This window comes from Pinus tabuliformis, chromosome 1_1 (genome assembly GCF_031772625.1).
Source record: "Pinus tabuliformis cultivar Carrire ecotype Pingquan chromosome 1_1, CPIR1, whole genome shotgun sequence".
Classification (NCBI taxonomy): domain Eukaryota; kingdom Viridiplantae; phylum Streptophyta; class Pinopsida; order Pinales; family Pinaceae; genus Pinus; species Pinus tabuliformis.
In genome coordinates this window covers 158,765,815-158,790,651 of record NC_142297.1, presented here as the reverse complement: position 1 = coordinate 158,790,651, position 24,837 = coordinate 158,765,815, and the positions used below count along the sequence as shown (strand labels likewise).

General features: G+C 37.4%; 1 protein-coding gene across 2 annotated transcripts in view; it reads left to right on the top strand.

Moving 5' to 3' along the window:
• The first annotated feature begins 23,975 nt into the window (after positions 1-23,975).
• LOC149212078 (MADS-box protein SOC1-like) overlaps positions 23,976-24,837 on the top strand; it is a 428,798-nt gene continuing 427,936 nt past the window's right edge. The window contains exons 1-2 of one of the 2 annotated variants that reach the window (XM_089390542.1): positions 23,976-24,166; positions 24,360-24,574. In XM_089390542.1, the coding sequence (XP_089246668.1) occupies positions 24,119-24,166; positions 24,360-24,574 (263 nt within the window). In that variant the 5' untranslated portion in view covers positions 23,976-24,118. The remainder of the gene's footprint in view (positions 24,167-24,359; positions 24,575-24,837) is intronic. The other variant, XM_089390541.1, reaches the window with a different exon arrangement.

The following is a 24,837-nucleotide window of genomic DNA, read 5'->3' as shown; positions in this document are numbered from 1 at the left end:
AGGTGTGCTTGCTCCCTTGATGGTAAAGGCTGCACTGTCTGTAGATGACTACCCCATTAATCGCAAAAATATGTCCTGCTAACTCCGGATCTTAGCCAACTCGAACAAACTGATGTTTGTGTGAGTTTTCTTCATGTCTTCCACAATGTTGTAATCTAGAGGGGGTGGAATCACCGAGGTGTTCGAGGTAAGAGTGGTATACGTGTTGTCCGATGGAGTGTTCTGCAACTTGCTACTCATGGACGTACTCTTGTCTACCACTATCTTCCTAAGTTTTCTTTGTATTTTCTACTTTTGGATGGTTGGTGGATCAACCCTCCTCGGCAGTTCAAGTTCCTGCTTCATTTCCCCAATTGTAGGGGGAGCCCCCTTACTTCTGAGATTGTAATGATCATTTTCCTTTTGGGGATGCTTCACAGTGTTCGTCTTCTATCCTTTTTGCATGCACTAATACATGTTAAGCACTCGCCTAGTGCTTGAGGTCTCATCTAGTGCAGCGTATTCATCATCATTTGTGTCTCCCTGTTGTCCCCGTGAACTGCTCTACATGTTTGTCATGTTGTTTAGATAATCTTCGGCAAAATCACATAACCAATCTTTTGTCGACGTGTTTCGAACCAACCAGTGTGGTTCATCGTCAGGACAAGTTGAAGAACCAATCTGGCTTAGCTTGATTAAATAGAGTGTGCAGAGACTCCAACGGCTATAATGCCAACGGCTAATTTTGACCTAATGATCCTGGTCAAACCACTAATTTAGTTATTAACATTCTTAGAAATAGCTAAAACAGGTAAATAAAGGAATTCATTTGTTAATTTAAAAACAAATAGATATAATATTATTAATAGCTCAAATATTAAGAGAATATAATATCCATATCTAATATATTTTAATTATAATGGTCATTAATAAATTATATCTCGTATAATAGTTCATATTTATTAAATAATCTATATTTATTATTATTCCAATATTATTTAAATACGGAGCCTACAACTCATTCCCAACCTGAACAAGATCCTTTTGGGTTCTTGTCTTCATGATATGAATAAAATTTGTTGTTCGCAGAATCATCAACCTGAAACACTGAGTTGGAGCTCTGTGCGGTTTTGTTCATGAAGCGGTTGTTACCGGATGACATGCATCCTTTTATTTGTATGGGTAGTCGGTTTCTCGAAAATTTGTTTGTTGTTTATTGTTTAAGTGTAGACACTTATGTTGCCAAGTTCTTGAAAAGGCAATTAAGGGTTTCAATATCACTTGTGTTCCTACCCTTACCCTTGCTTGCCGCATCCTGGGGCTTCCTATTTGCCTCCCTGGAGTCCTTTGCTGGTTCATCATCCTTGATAACTCCAATTATTCATAGGTCCTTTTCAATAGCGATTGCCTCTTTGCAGTTTTCCAAGATTTCTGGTTTCGTAGCTCGTTTGATGAATTGCGCAATGCTGTTCGGCAGTTGGTACATGTACTAATCGACGGTGATGGAGTCATGAGGTTTCATGTCTACTGCAAACCTATTCAATATGCACAGGAACCTCTAATTGAAATATCTTATGTTTTCTTTTCCCACCACCTTCAAGCTTCCCAATTATTTGAGTAACATGGTCGGGGTCTTGTCATCAGCAGCCTTTTCCAAAAACATACGTTTGAACATACCTGAGTTTTGTATGGAGTTGACAAGAAGGTTGTGGTACCATGCAACTACATGACCATCCAAGGTACATGGGAACATTGTACATGCGACGTCATCAAGAGTCTACAACTATACGTAGAAGTTGTCTAAGTGGTCTTCTACCTTCACTGTGATGTCAGGGTCAAAGTTTGTGATCATATTCTCTGAGTAGTTTGACATCTTGTGCAACACCTAGGAGACCTAATGGTCCTTGATTCATCCATTCTAGATTTTGGTTAGCCATGTCTTCTTTCTCTTCCTCCTCATCCTCTTCTTCATAATCTGATGGTTACATCTTTGAGTCTGTTGGTTGTCTCCACCTCCGCCTCCTCCACTGCCTTCCCCTATACCTCCTATACCACATTTTGAGCCCAATATCATGAGGTTGTCTCATTCTCCCAATCAAAAGACCGGAGGTCCATCTCCATCTTCAACAAATTATGCCAGACCTTCAAGTGTGGCAAGAACTTCTTCTTCCACTGTTGATACAACAATCCCTGTGGGAGTGTTTTTGGATTTCTTAATGCATATGGAGGATGTTGGATCCCTAGGATCAATGTAACTGCTTTCGAAAAGTGGTGGGTGATGGGACATACAGAGCGAAGTTGCTGATACGAAATTTTGTGTTCAATCCTAGGAGGTGAGGATTAACCAACTACAAAGTCATGCATAGGTGAGAGGGAGTGCAAGTTACTACCTTGACCAAATGATTGATGAGTGGGTGTGAGAGGACATTCATCCATAAACAATTGGCGGCCCTCCTCCTAGCACCATAAATGTTGACAGTGTTGGACCCGCCAACATTCAGGGGATCGCCCCGGTATGAAGTCCCAACTAGACCTCACATTGTTTGGTGTAGGATTCCCATCTGGTATGATGGTCTGATTGTGATTATCTTAAATGTTTGCCTTAGATCTTTCTTGTCAGTATGAGAAAGTGGTTTGCTTTATCTTCGAACAATGAGGTTTGCATGCCTAGTCAATGCTAGTGTTACTTGTGTCAAGGTTCTTTCACAACAAAGAGAGAAAGTTGGGGTGAGTCTCCGGTCGGATGAGAGGAAGTCCAATTGTGTCAGATACACATAACACAATAGGACATGCACAACTTCTAGAAGAGTAATCCACATAGATGTGGCAGTCATAACGCACTAAGGAAGATAGCACGTATAACACCCAATGGGTAGTCTGTGTAAGTGCAACGGTCATTATAGCAGGTTTCATGAAAGGTTATGTATGATGTATGAGAGGTAACCAACGTGGGCATGATAGCATTAACAACTTATAGAACACATTTTCACAAATATATGTATTAAAATATTTGAATGAGTTCAATTGTTTGACACAGGTTAAAGCAACATGTATTACAAGTGTTCAAGGTTAATTCTTACAAACAATTACAACACATGTGAGAAATAGTGTTGGCCTATGAGCAGGCTTATGAATTAAGCAAAAATTACAAGACACATCGATACACCATACATCACTAACCCCACAGGTGGGGCATTAGAGCCATTACTCTCTCCTCAAAGAAAAAATTACAGACTCTCAAGGTTATGTGCTATGAGTCAACGTGAAAAGTCCTTTTCGTGTACAAATGAGGGGGCATTTATAGCCAAGGGTGAAACTAGCCATTGTGACTCTTCAACTTCCCTCATGACTGTTTGACTTCCATGAATTTTTAGATTACATGACTCTTCAGATTACAAGTGGGTCTCTTGGACTTCCATGTTACATTACATTGATTCACAACAATATGGCCCACAGTAGTGATGTGGCCGACACGACTTGACATGACAATCTTGGTATGTTCATGTTGTTGTTGGTGTGCATGTCGAGTTGCAGTGTTTTTGAGTGATGGATATCTTGTAGGTGTATCACAACTTCCCCTTCGCATGGAAAAGTGTGCAGAGTCCTGGATGGTCATTGGGTTTGCTTGATGTTGCATGTGCATGTTCCTCCTTTTCTTGTACTTTGGCATGCTTGACATGCTTGTCAATTCTCGAAAATATCTCCTCGCATGTTAGCTCGTCTGTCTGTCCATGCATGTCGTCCGTTCGCAAACACATCTTCACATGGTCATCCATTCGTGAAAACATCTCTTCCCATGCATTGTTTGTTCGTCCATTTATGAACACGTCCTTTTGCATGTACTCTCCTTGTTCAATCCATTTGTTGTCATGTCACATTTGTTCATGTACCTGTATCTATAGTCACTCATGACGAGATGACATAAAATCCATAACCTCCTAGTCTGCCATGATGCACGGTCATTTGCTTTTAGATGCAGGTGATCAGGAGAGAGGAAAAGGCTGTGAAACTATGTGATGCAAGTTTCAATATAAGATGTGAGCTTCGGGTATTGTTGGTGAAAATTGTGCACAGGTCACTAGGGGATTGAGATGTACAATGTGGATCAGTAGTGATGATCCGCGGGATCTGGCTCGACTAGACGACAGTTCTGCACAATTTCTAGAGGGAAGAAGTTCAGGTAGCAGAGGGCCTTTGAAGCAAAAACCTCAAAATTCCTAGAGGGAGATGGATTCAGGCTTCAAGAGGCTTGGAAGAAAAAACTACGTAATTCCTGGAGGGTGCTGGCAGCGTGATGCAGGAAGGCTTGGCAGCGAAAACTGCGCAATTCCTGGATGGAGCTAGCAGCATGATGTATGGTTTGCTGGAGACAAAAATTGTGCAAATGCTGGAAGGCTGACCTGTTGGGCTTATGCAATTTTTGAGCTGAGTGGGATGATGGGCTACTAATGGGCTTGCTCAAAAATTTGCATAGTTTTCTGGGTGACCAATCGTTCAGCTATCTAGGTGACTGGCTGGAAAAACTACGCAGTTCTTGAGGGGAGACAGAGACAAATTCTTTGTGTTTATCCCGCATGTCTGTGCAATTTCCTTTGTCAATGGAGCAGACAAGGTCTGCAGCTTCTATGCAATTTCCGAGGGGAGTGAGCCTCAGGGTCACTGCCCGGTCAAACTCTCTCATTGACTAGCAGGAGGGTTGATTAATCAACATGTGGGTGGTGCAAATTGAAATGGCTTGTTAGACACTTCTGTGCCATGCTGGGTGACAATTGGTCGAGTTGATTGCAGGGTGGAGGTCCGGCTATTAGAAGGCGATCCGATTGTCACAATTTCAGGAAAATGACTAAGTGTGTGAATGAGAGAATTTGTGCATACATTAATTTTTCGAACACACATTCAACATAACTCGATGACAAGATGCCTAAAAACATCAAGACAACATATGCTCAACATGACTAAGCAACAAGTGCGATGCTTGTGATGGATCGTTGAACGACTGCGACGCTTGTGATGGATCATTGAACGATCGCAACGACACTTGTGCGACAGTGCATACAACTTCATGTGTGAGTGTAGCGGATGTTTACATAGCAGATACAACATGTACACACAAGGCAAAGACATTGTACATGACCAAAACATGGTCACAAGTGTGACATGGTGACCAACTTGAAAAAAAAAATCATTGAACAGCCAAGCAAAGAGGGTGCAAAGACTCACACGAGCCCATGGGGTGGGCCCGAGTGCATGAAAACGTCAAGTAGAAACTCAAGGGAGGCTTTGAAATTGGATACATGCCAAAATGTTGGAAGGTGTTGCAGCCGCTACAACAGAATATGAAGAGTGAAATCTCCTATATTGCTTGATAATTAACTATTTGTGTTTACAATAACACAAAGGGATCACTTAGAAACAGAAGTAGTCAAAACCCTAATTTGGATTAGTAGATATTAAATAATGAAGGATAGAATCAGTATACATGCCTATACTGAGTTTTTCCCAAGAAATATTTATATATATTCCAATGAAACTTTTATTTTTATAATTGCTAATGATTTTTTAATTGTAAAGAATGCACGGTGATAAATAGATTATGGAATTGTTTTCCAGAGTGGTAAGTAAGTATTATAGCTCTGCTTCAAGGATCTAATTATTTAATTAGATAAGATTAGTAATGAAATACGTCGAAATTGTGAATCAATGCGGGATACTCATATACTATTATGAAGTATGTATGAAGAAATCAATATGTAAGAGCCTGAGGTATGGGTTATCTATCATCTATCTCAAATTAGAATGGCCACGACCACACTTACATAAAATCAGAATGTGTTTGCACTTAAGTTTATCGTATTAGATACTTTTTATATCTCTTTAATTCGTCAAAGAATGTCGGGAAAAAAAAGAGACTCATAGACAACACTTGACGAGGAAGTATAAATGTGCATGTGAAAGAAAAATATTATCGCCAACAAAATCCTTATGTGTTAACGATACAAGTTTATAGCTATGGAATGGTTTATAAACTATGGAATTCTTGGTCCTTAATACCTTCGACTATGAAATTAGGACTACGATCATGATATATGGCAATACTAGCTGCAATGTATGTGTGACACTGAAATCATGGTAGGTTACAACTTACCCATTCAATATGAAGTTGTGATTTGTATGGAATGCATTAATGCTTGTTTTGATCATCAAAGGAATGAAATCAAGATGCTTAATATTAAGATGTTGAATGCCCATGTTGATTCTTTCCTCTCGAGATATAATGCATACATAGTAAATGTTGAAGTGTTGATAAATCCATTAATCTTGACCTAAAAGTCCACATCATTTGATCCAGTGCAGCCATTATATATATGGAGTTAAAATACATATTTTAGTAACCATCACAGGGTTTAATGGAGTGATTTTTAGAACAAGTAAAGGATTATTGTCTACATGGATCACTAAAGAATAGTGAAAATCGAACTGATATTTCCCTTTCAATGTCACCTTTCTTTTTTCCTTATCTGCCGATATGGAGGTGTTTGATTGCTGATTAAGTTGCCACAGTCATCTGTTGGATAATATTTATCCTTATGGTCATGCCTATAAAAGAATTCAGTGGATAATTGTCACACCATAAACACATTCAATTTGGATAATGGTTATCGAGTTTTTTCCAGCTGACCATGTATTATTAACTCTATCTTGAAGAGTTCCTATATCCATTACGTTATTGAGTCTGATTTATTAACATTGGGTTTACCCTTTGTTGTGAGGGACATATATGAAGTAATTTCCTCAAGTTCTCTAGCAAGTGATTGTGTTTCACTGGGGAAGAGATGGATCTGAGTGTTATTCCCTCAACCTTTCTTCTCTTTGCCACTTCTTATTAGGTATGTTGGTAGAGGATTGATATAAGTTCCAGCCAATTTGTCATGAATGTACCCTAGGCTCCACGTAAAGTGCTCCTTTTAATCCACTTCGACGAAGGTTATATGTTAATTTTTTCAGTTCTTGAGGGTATTCATAAACCTGAGCCCCATTGTGGCCTTTATAATAGAATACCATTCACATGAACCGTGACCTGGTTGCTCCACGCATATGATACCTAGGCTAACCTAGAAAGGTAGGGAGGCAAGGTGTGTTGGTCATTCTTAGTATATTGACCGAGAAAAAAAAAATCCCTGAGCCCACCCTCACCGAAATTACCAACTCGAAAGAGAATATATGTGAGTTGTATAACATTTGGTGCTTTGTGGGGAGGGCTAAGACAAGTGTAGAGCCTCGCAATCCATAGGAGGCTCGGCGAAGCAGCTGGTTGTGCTCACAATTATGCTCTTAGGAAATAATAGAGTCGTCGGACATGTTCCCTTTTAGGCGAAGGGATCTCACTATTACAAGCATCCAAGAGCCATCATGGTTTCCAACTTAATTAAGATCAATTTCCTAAGTAGGTAATGGGACAAACTTAAGATCATCTGCGCCTAACTGTGCATGGGTTCGAACAACACAATCAACAGCTTTGAAGGGTGATTGTTTCAGGAACATTGATTGTTCGATTAAATAAGAGGTCTCTTCTTACGAGACATAATTTCAGTGATTTTCATATGGGTATTTAGGTACGTTTGGGTGTAATTTAGATGATTTATTTTGTTTTATGCATACAACAGAAGAATATGAATACTTTCTCCTCGAAGTTGCATGATTACATTATGCTTTGCATGTTGTAAGTTCATTATGTTTTGCATATGATGGGTGAACAAGGATAAGGTCCAAGCTCATTATGTGCTTATGATCAGCTGCATTTGTACACTTACATGTAGGGATGGCTTAAATTTTCATTATTTATGTGCTTGCATGTATACGATGAGCTGCATTGTGTGCTTCCATGCTTGGATGGCGCAAATTTTCACTATTTAGCATGGTTTAAAAATTGATTTAAGATACTTTACAATGGGTATATTCATGCTTGATGAATGAGCAAGGATGTATTCAATCCTTGCATTTACACCGAATTTCTCAAGTCTAAGTATTGTGGATAGCTATAGTAGCATTGTTGGGAGAAGGAACCCTGAAAGGTTAGAATGTGTTATATAACATAGAACCTTGCAGTGTTCTAGTGGAGTAGAGAGTAATGCAAAGAAATGACGCGAATTAACACATTGATGAATTCAACAAGTATAAATGGTCAACCATAAATAACTGTTTAGTTGTGCTACTTATCGAGTATTAGGAATTACATGCAATTAAGTTGGATGTTATACCCACAGTAGTAATGAGATATCCAATTAGATAACATGTAGTACATACATAAGAATAATATATATCATTGAAATTGAGGTAGGAGAAAGCTGAAATACTAAATTCCTCGACATAAGAGGTGTAAAGTGTATAGTAACTTTAGGAAGAATATTTGATATATTATGTAATGAAATTTATGAATAAATAATGGTGGTGAATATGTGATTTTTGAAGTATGGTTATTGTATTGAAAGTTTAGATGATGGATTTTAGTGGTGTGATCATCATGGCTTGTGAATATGGATGCAATGGTTCAAAGAAGTAATGGTGGATAAATCAAGTTTGAATCATATGTTTAACTGTTAGCCAACAGGTCTCTTCTTCGATACTGTCATCGTATTATTTGGCCATATTAAAATTAAAATTATGAGTTGTATGATTGATATGCATAGTCTATTCAAATACATGCCTTAATAGAATGAAGTTATACTTATAAGAGATATTAAGGGAAGACGCGTTGAACCCTTACAAGGTAACTGGAAAAAAAAATAGATAAAATGTCATGTACTCTTTCCATAGATCATGGCCAACATGAGGAAAATACAAAAATTGAAGTATATAGATGGAATCTATATAAATATCAAGAAAGAAGTTCATGACATTCTATCAACATTAGAATAAATTGATGGTTAATCAATTGTTTTCCATCCTAGAACAGACTCTGGAGGTTTTCCTTAATTGGATCTATTCATGAAGTTTCCCATGAAATATCGTTAATCTCATGAAAGATAGGTCTCTGTACATGATATGACTATGTATTTTTATTATTTATACTTATCTTTCCATTTAATATTTTTTTGTTTATTGGTGCATCTACATGTAATGATGAAATCCACTTTGGAATGTGGTTTTTTCGCTGGTTGAGTCATGTAATTCACCTCATTAGGAAAATGCTCCAAATATACACTATTGGAGGGAACTAAACCTTACCAGGTCATTATCCAGATATTCAGTAGCAACATGCATATTTAATTAGACATGCATAGTTTGGAACCTACAGGTTTCTTTTGAGTAAAGAAATATTTCAATGATTGTAACTAAGAGATTCTAAGAGGCGTTTAGACTGAACTAAATTTAGAGTTGTTGAGTGTATGCACACAAGTAATACAATTCACTGTATACATGTTGAAGAATACATTATAGAATAATAATTTTATGACCTTCATAACTAGGTCAATGGGTGTGGCACCCAAATTACATTTAGTGTAAATACATAATAGGAGTGTAAAAGAAGCTCCTAATGCTTCTCGATTAATAGAAGAAATACAATATTAAATACAACTCAAGGGAACATTCTCAAGTTCACTGCAATTCCAATGTGTCAATTATTACACAATCTCAAACTCCATAACATTGATGTGCATATCAATCCATATATAGAAGGGTTTTTGTTAGTAATATCTCACAAATAGGGACCTTTCAAATTTGTAGCAACAAATAGATGCTTCCAGTAAAATAATGGTAGATCTTATGAATGTACTTCTTCTGGAAATTGATAAGATCGAAATGATCTGTATACTTCTACTATATAGAAAGAAAGACATGCTTTATGAAAACAGAAATGACAAATATATTAGATATGGTGGCGCTGGATGCATTTGAAGTAGAAATAGAGCAATTCATAACAACCTAATGACTAACAAGAATGGTGCACTGGATTCAGACCATGACTTTTCCGAATTAATAAACAATTTTTTTGTGAACCAAAAGGTTTCGCATTAATACAGGTTATGATGATCTAAGGATCTTATGCTAGTATTAAAATAATACATGAACCAAGTAAGGTATGACATATAAAAGGTTGTAGGTGATGAAGGGAGAGGATAACCAACCATGCAACATCTCGTTGTTAAATCAATAGGATGCTTCAACCATATTAGATGGCTAAGTGTTACTGGTAATCGATATTGTTGTGTACAAAGATAATTGGTTTCGATAAATTTATATCTAGAAATATATTCAAACTAATTGAGAATCGTACAATCTAAGATGTATATTTTGTATCATTATTTCCTATGAAACAATCTTGGAGAAGCCTACCTGTCAGATTGCATTGACAATGTTTTCTGGTTTTGAATATGAAAACATAACAATTATTGCATAAAAGATTTTCTGTTAAAGAATTGAATTGCTAACTGATTTGGTTTCCAAGAAATGAATTATATTATACCAGGTCATGATCTAATGTTCATGTGGTGTATCAACATGTTAATGACCTAGGTTCACGCCCTAGTACACATAGTACAGTGGAAATTAAGAGATTGGACAGTGTGAGAACATTGTAACCTTCATTTATGACTCATGTATATGAGGTGTATGTACTTACATATTGATTGTTCGATTGGTTTTGAAACTACACTAAATTATTCATGACCAACAAGGTGTTTGGTGTAGTGATCAAAAGAGAAAACAAGAAATCAGATATCATAACTAGATTATGTGTGGAGTACTTTTGAGTACCAAACAATTATTTTGTTGGCTAAAGATAAGGTTAAGATTGTTATTAAACTTCAAATATAACATTGAAGTCCATACTAGACTAACTATCATAGTCAATAGACGGCTTTATGATTGGCAGAGGTCATATTTCGTTGTTATTAAGAGATTGTCTAGTGACAGATTCAATCCCAAAACTCAAAGTTATTGGTATTGTAAAGTTGTATTAATCATGGTTATCTCTATGTTATTATTTTGCTGAAATTTTTCATGCAACCACAAGATACATGAAAAGGATATAGCTAAATAAAATCACTTGAATAATTTGACATAAAAATTCCAATTATGCTCTGGTTGAAGAAGTTGAATAGGTCCATGAATTCCTTATTATCCAATCGATAAACCGAGCATGGTTTGATTGGACTTTCCTAAATATTGTGCGAATAACTAAAGGAATTTTTGGCATTCACTTTATGAAAACATGCGGACAAGGTACATGTCGTTCATTTGATGCTATGAACATTTGGTATTGTGTACACATTGTGCAGGTGGTACTGTGCACATGTGGCACATATGAAACTCATGTGGATGTAGGTAGTGCATGAAGTTAGATGACATGTATAATTGTATGTGTGTGATGCCTACTATGTGTATGTGCACATGGTTGAGGAGAAGGCACTAGGTGGTTGTCTAGTGTGGAAATCGATCCAGAGTGCATGCCGAATAAAGACATGCGTGGAAGTTAAGGAGTGATCAAAGGATAAGTATCAGTGTTTTATTTCAATTTAGTATGCATATGCTTTATGATTCTTGTTTATGATGGTTACATGTGATTTATGATTTTCATGGTTACGTTTTGAGCTAACATGATGTGATATTTATATACATGTTGATTGGTCAAATGTGCTCATTTGACTTGTCGTGATTAATGTAGGGAGACTGCAAGAAGAAAGTGTTCGGCAAGAACAAAAATGCATTGGAAAAATGTGCAATTTTTCCTATTATTTAAATACAATGAAATTGATGATGAGGAATCATATGTAAATAGCGGGCAACATTAAACCGTAGTTACTCAAATAATAGTATTGTTATATCAAGTTATGACATTAACTATGGTAAACAAAATTGAGTTTTAGTTAAGGCATCGAAGTCTCTCACAAAATTGATTGAAACAAATGTTCTAAGTAGAAATTGAATGAGATTTGCTGGTGGAACTCCTTTGTAACCTATATATCGGAAGATTTGATTTAGGTGGCAAGGCCATCAAAACTTGTAAATTTACAAACATCTACCTATGAACGAGGAAATAAAGTGTAAGATGTAGTAATACACCAAGGATGGTGTAAATTTTAAGGGGGGGAGTATGTAACACTCTATTGCTATCATGCCAGACATAAGCTAACACTGAGTTGTAACAGAAAAGCTAGGTCTGAGGTGTAACAATGAAAGTAAATAATTTATTATCAGATAAATAAAGATAAATTAATCGCTTTTTAAATGAGACACCAAGAGATGATATTCTTGCCAAATAAAATCCCATTGGTGAATGGGAATGGATAATTGTTTCATGATAAAACTTCTAGATCAAATTCTAGATAATCTTAACGGAATGTGAGATAAATATCCATTAAGTTTCTTAGCTAGAGAAAGATGCTAAATTTAAGAAAAACATAAAATCCTTGTAGGAAAGAAAGGCAAGATTTTATGGGAAAAGCCTTGCGGGAGAGAAAGGTGAGCAACGAAAATATAAAAGCATTACAGGAGAGAAAGGAAAGCTTTTATGGGAAAAGCCTTGCGGGAGAGAAAGGTGAGCAACGAAAATATAAAAGCATTACAGGAGAGAAAGGAAAGCTTTTATGGGAAAAGCCTCACGGGAGAGAAAGGCAAGATTTTCTGGGAAAAGCATAGGTAAATGGATAAAAAAGATCCACAAAAGAATGACATCACTAAAGGAAACCATATCATGAAAGAGGGCATTAAATACCCATTGAAGAGATCAACAAGAGGCAGTTGATCCATGGCAAGAACTCTCAGCTTGGGGGTGAACTGGAAGAAGTCAGTTCTAGGTTGGGTGGCGATGCTCGATTTTCCAAGTGACATTCTTTCAGTTAATCTGGTTTGACTCAATGGCGTGGGATGTTTTGTATGTTGTATCCTTACTCTTTATATTGTCTAATCTTTATGCATATGAGTACCATTGCATGTGTTATCTTTCTTTATGAGATGACTAAATACTTATGTATATGAAAACTCTTGAATATAAATTTAATCAAAGTTAAATTTAGTGATGGGATCATATTAGGTTGTTGTTAATATTGGGTCAAGGAGGTATGTGACAGAAATGATTACATTTTCCTCTTTCTCCTATAAAAAATCTTGTGGAGGAAATTATTTATGAGATTGAATTTGGGATAAGGGATTTACCAAAAAACATTGAATATATCATGAGGCAAGGTTTTGCAGTTGTCCTTAGAAAGAAAAATCCCCCTAAGAGCAACATTAGCAAACATGAATTTGATTCCCTTAAAACATTGAACAATAACAAGGACATAGTTATTCTCAAAGAAGACAAGGATGGGGCTATAGTTATCTTAGATAAGGAAGATTACCAGATAAAAATGTTGGACCACCTTTGTAGCAACGAGAGCTATAGAAAAATTAATAAGGATCCCTTAAAGAATATCTCTAAAAAAGTGGCTCTAACTATAAAATCCAGTAGCATTATTATCTGCTTGAGCCATAAACTCATTGAGAGTAGCCCTATCACTCCTAAGATCTATGGACTTCCCAAGGTCCATAAAGAGGGGGCTCCTCTGAGACTCATTGTCAAAATTATAGGAGGGTTTAACTATCTTCTGGCAAAGTGTTTAGCCCAAAAGCTAGAACCCCTTGTTGGCCATACAAAGTTGTATGTAAAAGATTCATCATTTGTCAATGGGTTAAAGGGTATAAGGTTTGATCCTGGGATATTCTTGTGAGTTTCAACGTGGTCTCCCTTTACACTAATATCCATATTAATGAGGTCATTGAGGTCATCAATCTCATAATGGATCTTGATATTGCTAAGTTGGTTGAAATTTGTCTTACCCCTACTTTCTTCATCTTTGAAGGGAAATTCTATGAAAAACTTGTGGTGTTTCCATTGGTTCCCCCCTTTCCCCTATAGTGGCTAATTTGTTCATGGAGGACTTTGAATCTAAAGATTTTTCCTTGTCTCAATACAAACCGAATCTTTGGAAGATATTTGTGGATGACACTTGCATCATCTCGCCTCATGGCTGGGATAAGTTTGACCTCTTTTTCCAACATCTTAATAATCAGTGTAGATCCATAAAGTTTACTATGGAATGTTAAATCAATGGGAGCCAGCCTTTTCATGACGTCCTTATTTGAAAGAAGGATGATGTTTCATTCTCACACCAGGTCTTTCGGAAGAAAACTCACCTGGAGCAGTATCTTCATGTTAAGTCTGATCATTTCCTTGCTCAAATGTTGGGTGTTCTCAACACTTTAGCTACTCGTATGTTTAGAGCTTCTGATGGGAACCACCTTGATGATGAGAAAATCCATCTTCTTAATGTTTTCAAAAATAATGTTTATAATAAGCATCAATGTCTCAAGGCTTTCCTTAATGATGACAATGGTTCTAAGATTAAAAAGGAACCCAAAGATTGGATTTCATGGGTACACCTTCCTTTTATCCAAGGGACCACTGACAAGATTGCAAGGATCCTAAGAAAGAACAATATTACATCAACCTTTAAGCCCCTAAACACCATTCAAAGTTGCCTAAGACCTGTAAAAGACCTAATGGACCCTTAGAATATGAAAGGTGTTTATGTAATCCCAAGTTCATGTGAGGCACCCTACATTGGTGAAATTGTCTGCTCAATAAATTAAAGGATCCATGACCATGTGGCCAATATCAAACATGGGAGGACCTGCTCCTCAACATTGGTATAACATACAAAAAATACAAAACACCATATATTTACTAAAGATTCATGAGTCATTGTAAGGATATATCATTTCCATCATTGTAGATTTAGGGAGGTTATAGAGATTGAAAGGAGGCCAAGCAATCTAAATAGAAACAATGGTTGCAAAATTAGTAGTTGTTGGGTCCTTGCCCTTTCTTCTTCAATTTATAATTTTTTTTCTTTTTTTGTTTAATATTTATTTATTTATATCCTTTTATTGTTTTTATGTTCCTTATATGTCTTTTAGTTTCTCTCATTTATTCATTATATCATAGATTTATAACAAGTTTATATTTTTTTTATTAATTTATAGGTATATATAAATTACTTATATAGATTTATAGATATTTTTATTTCTTGAGTACATTTACTCTCATCAATGTTTATTATTGCCTATATACTTTATTCTATGTTATGTTATAATATTGTTGGATTGTTTATACTTTTTATAAATTACTTTTTCAACTATCCCTTAAAAACTTATTCTTGACTATTAATAAATAGTTAATTACCTTATTTTCTTTATTTATTTTTAATGTTTTAGTTTCATTCTTATATATTTTATGTAAATCAATATTCTATTCAACTCGCATAAAAGATATACATCCGAGGTTAAAAAAATAGGTGGTCTCACCTTGACTAGGTTTGTTGACCACCATATGCAAAAGGTGACAAATATACAAAAAAGGATGCTAGAGACATATTCCCAGCCCAAGGAGGTTGGTGACTCCAAAAAACAAGTAATACCAAGAGGGAACCTGTGATCATGATATTCATCAAAGGTGATGGAGTTTGGGTTATCTGGTGTTGCTCCTAAAGGAGGCAATGGGAGGAACGCACATTGGACACACCCTTCAAAGTGAGCCATCCATGACTCCAACTTTTCCACCTTTTCAGAGAGAAGGTTCTAGCCACATGACATCACCACCACTCACTCATGAACCTAGCACTGGAAGTAGTGTATTATGTCCAAGGTGGCTACCAACTCTATATGTTCCTCCCTTCTAATTCTCTCAATTGTTTCCATTCAATCTATTAAAGGTTGGATTAATTCTTGGTAATTCTCCAGGAAGCTCTGTTGAATTTCCAGTGGGTTGGTTTCCAAGAAGCTTCCAAACCCATGACTCTTCTTCCTACCATGCTTCATTCCTCCTCACCTCTAAGCTTGCGGAGGTCACCCACCTTTCCTCGTCACCTACTCGCCACCTCCGCGTCCCCCTCGCACACCAACAACCAACCACCTTGAATGTCTTGCAATCTTGCCTCCTTGACTCGACCCAACACCCTCCTGCACTAAATTCACTGGTGGGATGACCAATTTTAGGTCTTCACATCCCGCGGGGCTATGCTTTGTAGGGAGCGAAGATCAACCATGCTGCGGGGATTGCCTCATCCTGAAGGGGCCTGCAATACCACAATAATCACTACATGTAAGAAACATGGAGAATTCACCCACTCATGAGGTGAGCTCGGCTCTGACACACCATCATCTCCTCTTTGAAATACAAACCCTCCCATCACCCGAACAATAATGTGAACCACCAATACCTCTCCCGAAGCAGTACCTTGCTTCCCACCACCCTTCACTACTCTATTGATCGATTCCACCGCGGAAGTGCCTAGATAGAGAGCCAAGGTGATCGAATTCTAGGCTTAGAGTGGTCCAGATGAACCCCACTCTTACCAAACCACACCAACACCCTTCTCGTTAAATACTTCGACACTCAAACCCAGTGAATTGCAAGAGAGTAGCTCTCCTTCCCTTGGTATGTACCAAAAACCACAAGAACCACATGATGTGGCTCCACCCAACCCACTAGAGACTTCGCCTGTGCACCCACTTTTTACACCCACTAGTGAACCAAAATCCCACACCTTCAAAATTCAAATTGAACCAAAAAATTTGGGTAGTTATTGTTACCTCAATCCACGCTGCACCACACTAGAAAATTCTAGGGAACCCTTCCAGGGACAAGCGCAGTACTAAATAGGGTCACTCAAACCTGGAGAGAAAATGCTTCCAATGCCACAAAAACCAAAAGGTCAGACTCCTCTTCCTTCATTGTTGCACATAAAACCACTCAGACACATGAAGCTGAACCACCCCCTCAACATGAATGTTGTTCAAATTACCCATATCTCACCTTAGAACATCTCCTCCCACACTTGAAGGGGCACTGCGTTGTTTCACACGCTTAACATTACTCACCTCGACATTATGAACAAACTGTATGCCACGCAGAGTGTCAGGCCCATGAGCTGACACTGTTATGTGTGACGAGATGAGTCAGAGGAAAACTCAGTTTTATGCGACGAGTTGTGCAGTTTGCTTTTATGTGACAAGTTGTGTGGTTCACTTTTATGCAACAAGTTGTGCGGAGGCGAGCTCGGTTTTATATGACGGGGGGTGACATCAGTTAAATGTGGCGAGTCGACATGGCAGGCAATTCAACACGAGGGTCGAAAAACCGCAAAGGTGAAATCGACTAAGTGTTGAGTGGATGGGCGGCCATGGAGAAGTTATATGGTTGGGACGATGTATGGTTGGGCCGACATGTGGATAGACCAATGTTTGGTTGGGTCAACATGAACAACTGGAGTGACATGGGAGAAGTGTGGTCGGCTTGGAGAAGGGCTGAGCCCCTCAAACACATGGGCGTCCATATATATAGAGGAGGACCACTTGGAGGAAATCCAAGTGAACTCAAGAAATCGAGAAATCCATCAAAGGAAGGGCGAATGAGAAAGAGAAGAGATAAGGCAAGTGCAAAGGTAGCAGGTGGGGTCGAGGATTGAACTAGTAGTAGCAAAAAATTTTGAAGAGCAATAAGTTGGTCACCTTGACATTGGCAGGAAGGCGCATATGACCTGATGAGGCAACGTAGGCCCACAGATTCGGACAGGCGGGCGAATGCGAGTGCAGAGTGGGCATGACGACTCAGAGTTGGGTGCACACGACCCGACGAACAAACCTAGGAAGGTTGGGTATGCAGACATGGAGGTTGGGCGACCTGACCCAATGAGAGTTGGGCATGCGGACATGACAGGTGGGCGATCAGACTTGGTGGGCGACCTGACCTAGTGGGAAACCCAACATGGTGGGTAGTCGAGCTGCAGTTTGAAGGCAGGTTGCAAGTGTGACTTGTGGACTTTGCTGAAGGGAAATTTGAGGTTTCAAAGCAAAGGGGAAATTTGTCTAAGTGTGTAGACTTAGTTGAAAATTTGTATATTGTATACTTGTAAAAATATTGAACTAATATTACTGATTGGGCATAATCTATATTGGGGAGTTTCCCCTCCCATTGAAGAGAATTGTATTTCCGTTGTGCATATATATGATGAAAATATGAATGTATGAATGTTTATTTCATTGTGTTATAACACTAAGTAGAATTGGAGGAAAATAAACTATGAATGTTTATTTCATTGTGTTATAACACTAAGTAGAATTGGAGGAAAATAAATTAAGTGTTGAAGAATTGGACATATTTCGTATTCACAAGTATTGGTAAGAACAAAGTTGTAGTGTTACCAAACCTACCTGTGTGCAGTTGAAAGACTGCCACCAGGATAGGGGTGTGACAGTTGGTATCAGAGCCCATTGAAATTTGAAGGAAAGAGGAGCAGATATCATGTCATGATGAGTTGGTATCAGACTTTCTGCAGGGCTTTGATGGAAGATTTGAAGTAGAAGACTTGATTCAGGGTGAGTTGAGCTTCATGATAGTTGAAAGTAAAGCAGGTATTGGAACCTTATTGAACAAATGAAGATGGTAAAAAGGGATTTTCAAAGCTTGAAGACATGAAATATTATTGGAAAGACGAGAATCAAAAGCACTATGAGGCTCTTGACAAAGAGTGGGAACTCTTGATGCACATTGGAGACAAGATAGTGGACATGCAGAAGGACTTGGGTACTCTTCATGGAAGGACTGATGAACTTGATGAACTTGACAGGAAGATACGATAGGGTGACCGAAGACTCCAAGAACTCATGGATGAATGAGGTAGACTAAGGGAGAGAAGCAACATGTTATAGGCAAAAGTCAAGGGACTTGAGGGCGAAATCAAGACGGGCTTTCTTCACCAAAAGCTTGTTGTTATAGAAGAAGTTGAGCTTCATTACATTGATAGACTTGGGGCATATCATTGAGCCATGAAGGAAGATGTTCAGATGATTGGATAACTTTGAGTGGAGGAAGTCACTGTGTGCCAAGTAGGTGCACTTAAGTAGGATGCGATGGAGGAAGAGCTTGATGGAACTCAAGCTAAACCAGGAAAACATTGCTTAGATGGATCGAAAAAGGAGATGAAGTATGTTAAGAGGGAAATCAGGTCAAAACATGAGTCGAAAGACTCCTCTGAGGTCAAGTTATTGAATAAGGTTGCTGAGATAAGACGCAAGACAAAGCCCTGGGAGGACGGAGATGCCTTAAGGTTAATTTTTTTGCAAGCAATCATACATGGCAAGAAGTTTGTTGCATTGGTTGACATAGGCGCTACACATTGTTTCCTTAGCAAGAAGGCAACAACATCTTTTGGGAATAAATATGAAATGGGGAAAAAGTCGAGTGCTTTCAAAGCTATAAACTCTACCATGAAATTTGTGACAGGTGTCTTGAAGAACACTCAAGTGAGAGTTGGTGCATGGTTTGGAAAGTTGGATTTGGAAGTGATCGACATGGATGATAATGCGATGGTGCTAGTGTATGCTTTCTTAAAAGCTGCACAAGCCATATTGATGGTGGACTGAGACATACTCTTGATTATAGTTGGAGGACAAACTATGATGGTTCTGATGAATAGGAAGAGTTACTTGGGGTATCGACCAAGGATTTCTTCGATGAATTTGTATCAAAGGACCCTAATGCGAAGCATGATTATGTGGAGCAAAGGGAACTTGGATGTATGACTCAAACAATGAAGGAAAGAACGATGATTGATTTTGTTGCGAGAGATAGAAAGAAAGATGAAGGTGGAAAAGCAGTTTCACACATCTTGAGAAACTTGACAGGTGCAACTTCTACTGAGAAAATTCACCATGGAGTTGTTGATGGGCAAGGAAGTTCAAGTACTTCTTCTAAAGAAGTGATTGGGGAAGGTTATGCAGATAGCGATCCAACTGGCATAATGGATTTTTGCAGGTATGCCATGGGCATGTATAACTTTTAGTTGATGAAAGACAAGCTTGAGAAGCTTGCATGTTCACATGAGGAGGTTTTTGTTGTGCATGATTAATTGAGGATGTAGTATCAATCAGATCCATGGGTGGACGAGATCCAGGGAGGAAACTTCCTAGCCCTTCTCACGAGATAGACCTTGGAGGTAGGTGTGTGCAGGGCCTTGATATTCAGAAGGACTGCACCACCCTCACAAAGGGGCCTTGGAAGTGAGGCTTCTTTCTTGATAATTTGGTGATGCTTGGATGTATGTGACTGTTTCGGCAACACATTGACATTCGTAGCATGGACAACATGTTGCAGATGAGATGATGGAATATTTCATGGACATGGGAATGGCTAATTTTACACTCGGGATGGATTCTTGATCCAAATGAGAATGTCACAAGATGCTGAAAGAGAAACAAGTAACAGTGGCATGAAGAGGAGCATTCTCATGGGTTGAGAGGTACAGTTGGATTAGCTACCCAACTAGTTTGATTTGTGGGGGCGTGCAATGCACCAAGTTTTGTGAGATATATGTCTTGGTTATGGCTGAGATGTTGTGTTGGATGGAGTATCATGGCAGCAGTTCACATGATGATGATGATACATGGTGGGGTTGACACGATATATGTTGCAGTGATAGCATGTAGCTTGAGTTGGAGGGGATAACCTTCCACAATAGGGAAACATGTGGAGATTACGATGGATGTGGTTGATGATCATGGATGGAGCAGACTTTCTCATTGATGAAGTCATGAATCTTGGTGGTTTGTGTAATAATGAAGCAGAGTTGGGAAGCATGGACATTTTGGAGGTGTTGGAGCGAACAATGCTTTTCGATAATGTATGATGGTGTTGTCGAGGATGACAATGTCTTTAAAGCAGTGGAGTATGTCAGGCCCATGAGCTGACATGGTTATGTGCAACAAGACGAGTCATAGGAAAACTCAGTTTTATGTGAGGAGTTGTGCGGTTCAATTTTATGCGACGCATTTTGCAGAGGTGAGCTTAGTTTTATGCGACGGGGAGGGGGGCATCGGATAAATGTGACGAGTCGACACGGTAGGTGAGTTAACACTAGGGTCGAAAAACCACAAAGGTGAAATTGGTTAATTGTTGGGAGGATGGGTAGTCATGGAGAATTTATATGGTTGAATCGACGTGTGGATAGACCAACGTATGGTGGGGCTAACGTGAATGAGTGGAGCGACATGGTGGAAGTATGGTCGGCTTGGAGAAGGGCGAGCCCCTTAAACACATGGGCACCCATATATATAGAGGAGGGCGACTTGAGGAAAACATCGAAGTGAACACAAGCAAGTGAGAAATCCATCAAAGGAAGAGAAAATGAGAAAGAGAAGGCATAGGGCAAGGTTGGAGGGAGTAGGTGGGATGAGGACCGAAGCAACTATAGCTGGAAATTCTGAAGAACCACAAGTTGGGCTCCTTGACATGGGGAGGCAGGTACACATGACCCAACGGGCGGATGTAGGCATAGGTTGGGTGCACCGACCCAGATAGGCAAGGCACACACGATTGAGCGGGCAAACATGAGTGCTTATGTGCGGTTGAAAAACTACCTTCAGTATAGGGGACAGGGAGCCACGCGGTCCCGAGATCTCACCCCCATCAAGGAAGTGTCATTTTTATATTATAATAATCCTCTCATTACTTTCAATTTTCCATTATTTGACTTTTCTTTTGGATACTTTATTTTTATAATTTTATTTAGTTTGTTGTATTTATAATTTTATCTATGTGGATCACTTTTTTTAATCATTTATTTCATCCTTGATTTATTCTCTAGTATGTATTTATTTATTTTATTTTCATTACTTGTATAAATTCTTGCTGGTTATTTACTTAGTCTTAACCTTCATTTATCCCTTTGGTTCATGATTATTTAATTTTGATTTGACCAAACCTTTGTTTGACCTAGAATATGTCATTCTACAATTTCCTTATTAGTTGGTCCTTCTTCTTTCCATTTTAATTTTTTAATTTTAATTTTTAAATATATCATTCTAAAACATATTTTTTTAATAAATAATATTTCCTTATTCAAAATTATTTGTTACATTATAACCATTAAAATTAATTTTCCTACATGGTACTCTCTTTATTTAATGTGATGCCAAGGTCTAATTCACCATAATCATCTTGTAATGGCAATGAACTAGAAGAGATGGTTAGAAACATGTTTTTATTTAATTCTCTACTTGGCACTCTCTTTATTTAATGTGATTCCAATATTTGATTCTCTATCTTGTATTGAAGATGAACAAAAATAGATGGTTAGAAACTCGCAATGTGATTTTTATGGAAAGGTTTCTCACTATTCATGATATGGATAAAAAAAGCCTCAATTAGGATAATCAAAATAGAAATAAAATACAATTTAAAAATAAAAAATAAAATGTAAATCATTATAATTATTAATTAAAACATTTCGAGTGAGTAAAAATATATATATATATATATATATATATATATATATACACCTTAGATCAATCTTAACTTTGGATCTACAAGGTATCAAATCAAATCTCTTCATGTGCAAACCTCTTTTAGAATGAAAAGACATTTGGCCCCTTTAGAGGCCACATTTGGTCCGTCTAGAGGCTTTGTAGATTCATAGTTAAAATGGATCTAAAATAGTTAAATGTTATAAATTTTAAATCAAATGATAGTATAAACTACTTCATATTATTGAATTCTATCCAAAAAGGGATATAAATTTGATGGGCACTCTAATTTGTTATGATATATATTTTTTTTTAAATGAGGTTTAATGCTTATTTTTATTATTATTTAAATAAGATTATATTTTTAATGTAAATATAAAAGTAGTTATTTAGCAATATAATTTTTTTAATAAAAAATATTATTAAATTAAATATTATAATAATGTAGTCTTGTTATATAATTTTGGGAAAATCAAACCATTCATTTTCTTTTTTTTCTAATTGTGAAAGTAGTTAATAATTTGGAGCAATGATGTATAGAAGTTGCTTATTTAAATTGAAAGATTTACAAATCATTTTTAGAAAAGTTCTTATAGTGGCTTGGTCAAACTCATTGACTATAATGCATGGTCAAACCAATTAACTATAATGTATTTGGAAGAGGAATAACTTACTTCAACTTCTTGGTTAAACTCATTAATGAAGACTAACAATCAATTTACTTCAACTTCTTGGTTAAACTCATTAATGAAGAGGAACAAACAATTTCAACTTTCATCATGATGTGTTAGACTCAAGGACGACCTTATAAACAATAAACAAGTTTGAACCCACTTTTAAATAAAGATTTGGGAGGATTCTAACATGTCAAGCAATACAAATATATATGGCATGCATTTTGAAGAAATTCATAAATATTCCAACAACTAAAAATAAAGGAAGCTCAAATTAGATTATGAATGTATTCATTTTCTAATCAAATTTATAAACATACCCACTTTATAAAAACCTAAATCTATTGAGAACCTACCAACACTTAAAAACAACACAAGCACTCTCAAAATCAAACAACAAAAGCTATTTACATTATTTGTGCAATTTGATTACTCTATCTCCACAAAATAACTTTTAACTTCTAATAAATTAAATGTCTCACCGAAAATATATCTATAATAAAATAATAAAATACATAATAAAATATTAAAATAATATATATGTCTTCCTTATATCTAATATATCATCATAAGAGCTGAGAATGGAATGGATGATGTCATAGTGAAAGTACCTTAACAGATCACAGGACCACCATCTATCCAAGACCATATAAATCAAATTACTCATATATAAAATATTAAAATAATATATAAAAGTAAACGTGCAAATTACGAGTAACTATCCGTAGTCCCGTCGATACTGTTACTGGATTCCTGCCTAGAATTTCAAGATTTTGAAACAAATTGCACTTTTCATGTCGGGGCTAAAAACCATTCCATATGCGGGGGCGAGGCATGGATAAAGGAGACCTTAAGTGGACCAATTGCACATTAAATAAATTGGAGCAATATATGAATGTCCATTTTTAACAATCCGTACTCTTTGTCACGTGAACGAACTGTAAATGACGAGGCAGCTTATTTTGATTTTGCTCCACATTCGTTCGGTAATGTCTCCGTTGTCTTGTTATGTCGTACTGTTTAGGCTTAAGGTATTGGTTATGACAGAATCGGTGAGAAAATGTACCGGAAATTGTCTAAATTAAGTTCGCTAGCCGGTAGTTGGACGTGATAGAGGCGGATCGATGCTATCATCCTTTTTCTTGGCATATATATCCATGGATGTTCTTCTGGTGAGAAAACGGGTGAAAACTTCTCTAATTACGATCTTGGCATTTCTACGATAGAGTTCTGGTTTCAAGAGCTGATAAAGTCATCAGTAGCAGCCATGATTGGGTCACAGTTTTAGCGCCTCTCTTTGGCTAGTGGGTGTTCGTTTAAATTTCCTAATCTGATCTCCCCATGAATCCGATTAATTGTTTCCAGGAGAAGGAGAAGTTAGGGGAGAGGACGAGAAGAGCGAGGGGAAAAACCCAGATGAAGAGGATCGAAAACGCGACCAGCAGGCAGGTTACTTTTTTTAAGCGCAGGCAAGGACTGCTGAAAAAAGCTAACGAGCTGTCGGTACTCTGTGATGCGGAAGTGGCGCTTATTGTTTTCTCCCCCAAAGGGAAGCTGTATGAGTTCGCCAATCCCACCAGGTATGTATGGTTAATGTTTATTTACCCTACCTCTTGGATTGCTTTCTTGTATAAACCCCTGTTCAGCCCCTTTCTCTTCACATTAGTAAACGGTGTTTACATGGAGAAATCGAAACGTTTGGCGCAATAACTGCAATCTGTAGGTGTGTCTATTGGTAAATGGTCAAGCCATTACCCGGCCAATATTTTGGGACTTGGAAATCTAGGGTTTCTGATTGATATTCTATACTCGAAGTAAACATTCGATGAGCCGATAATAACGG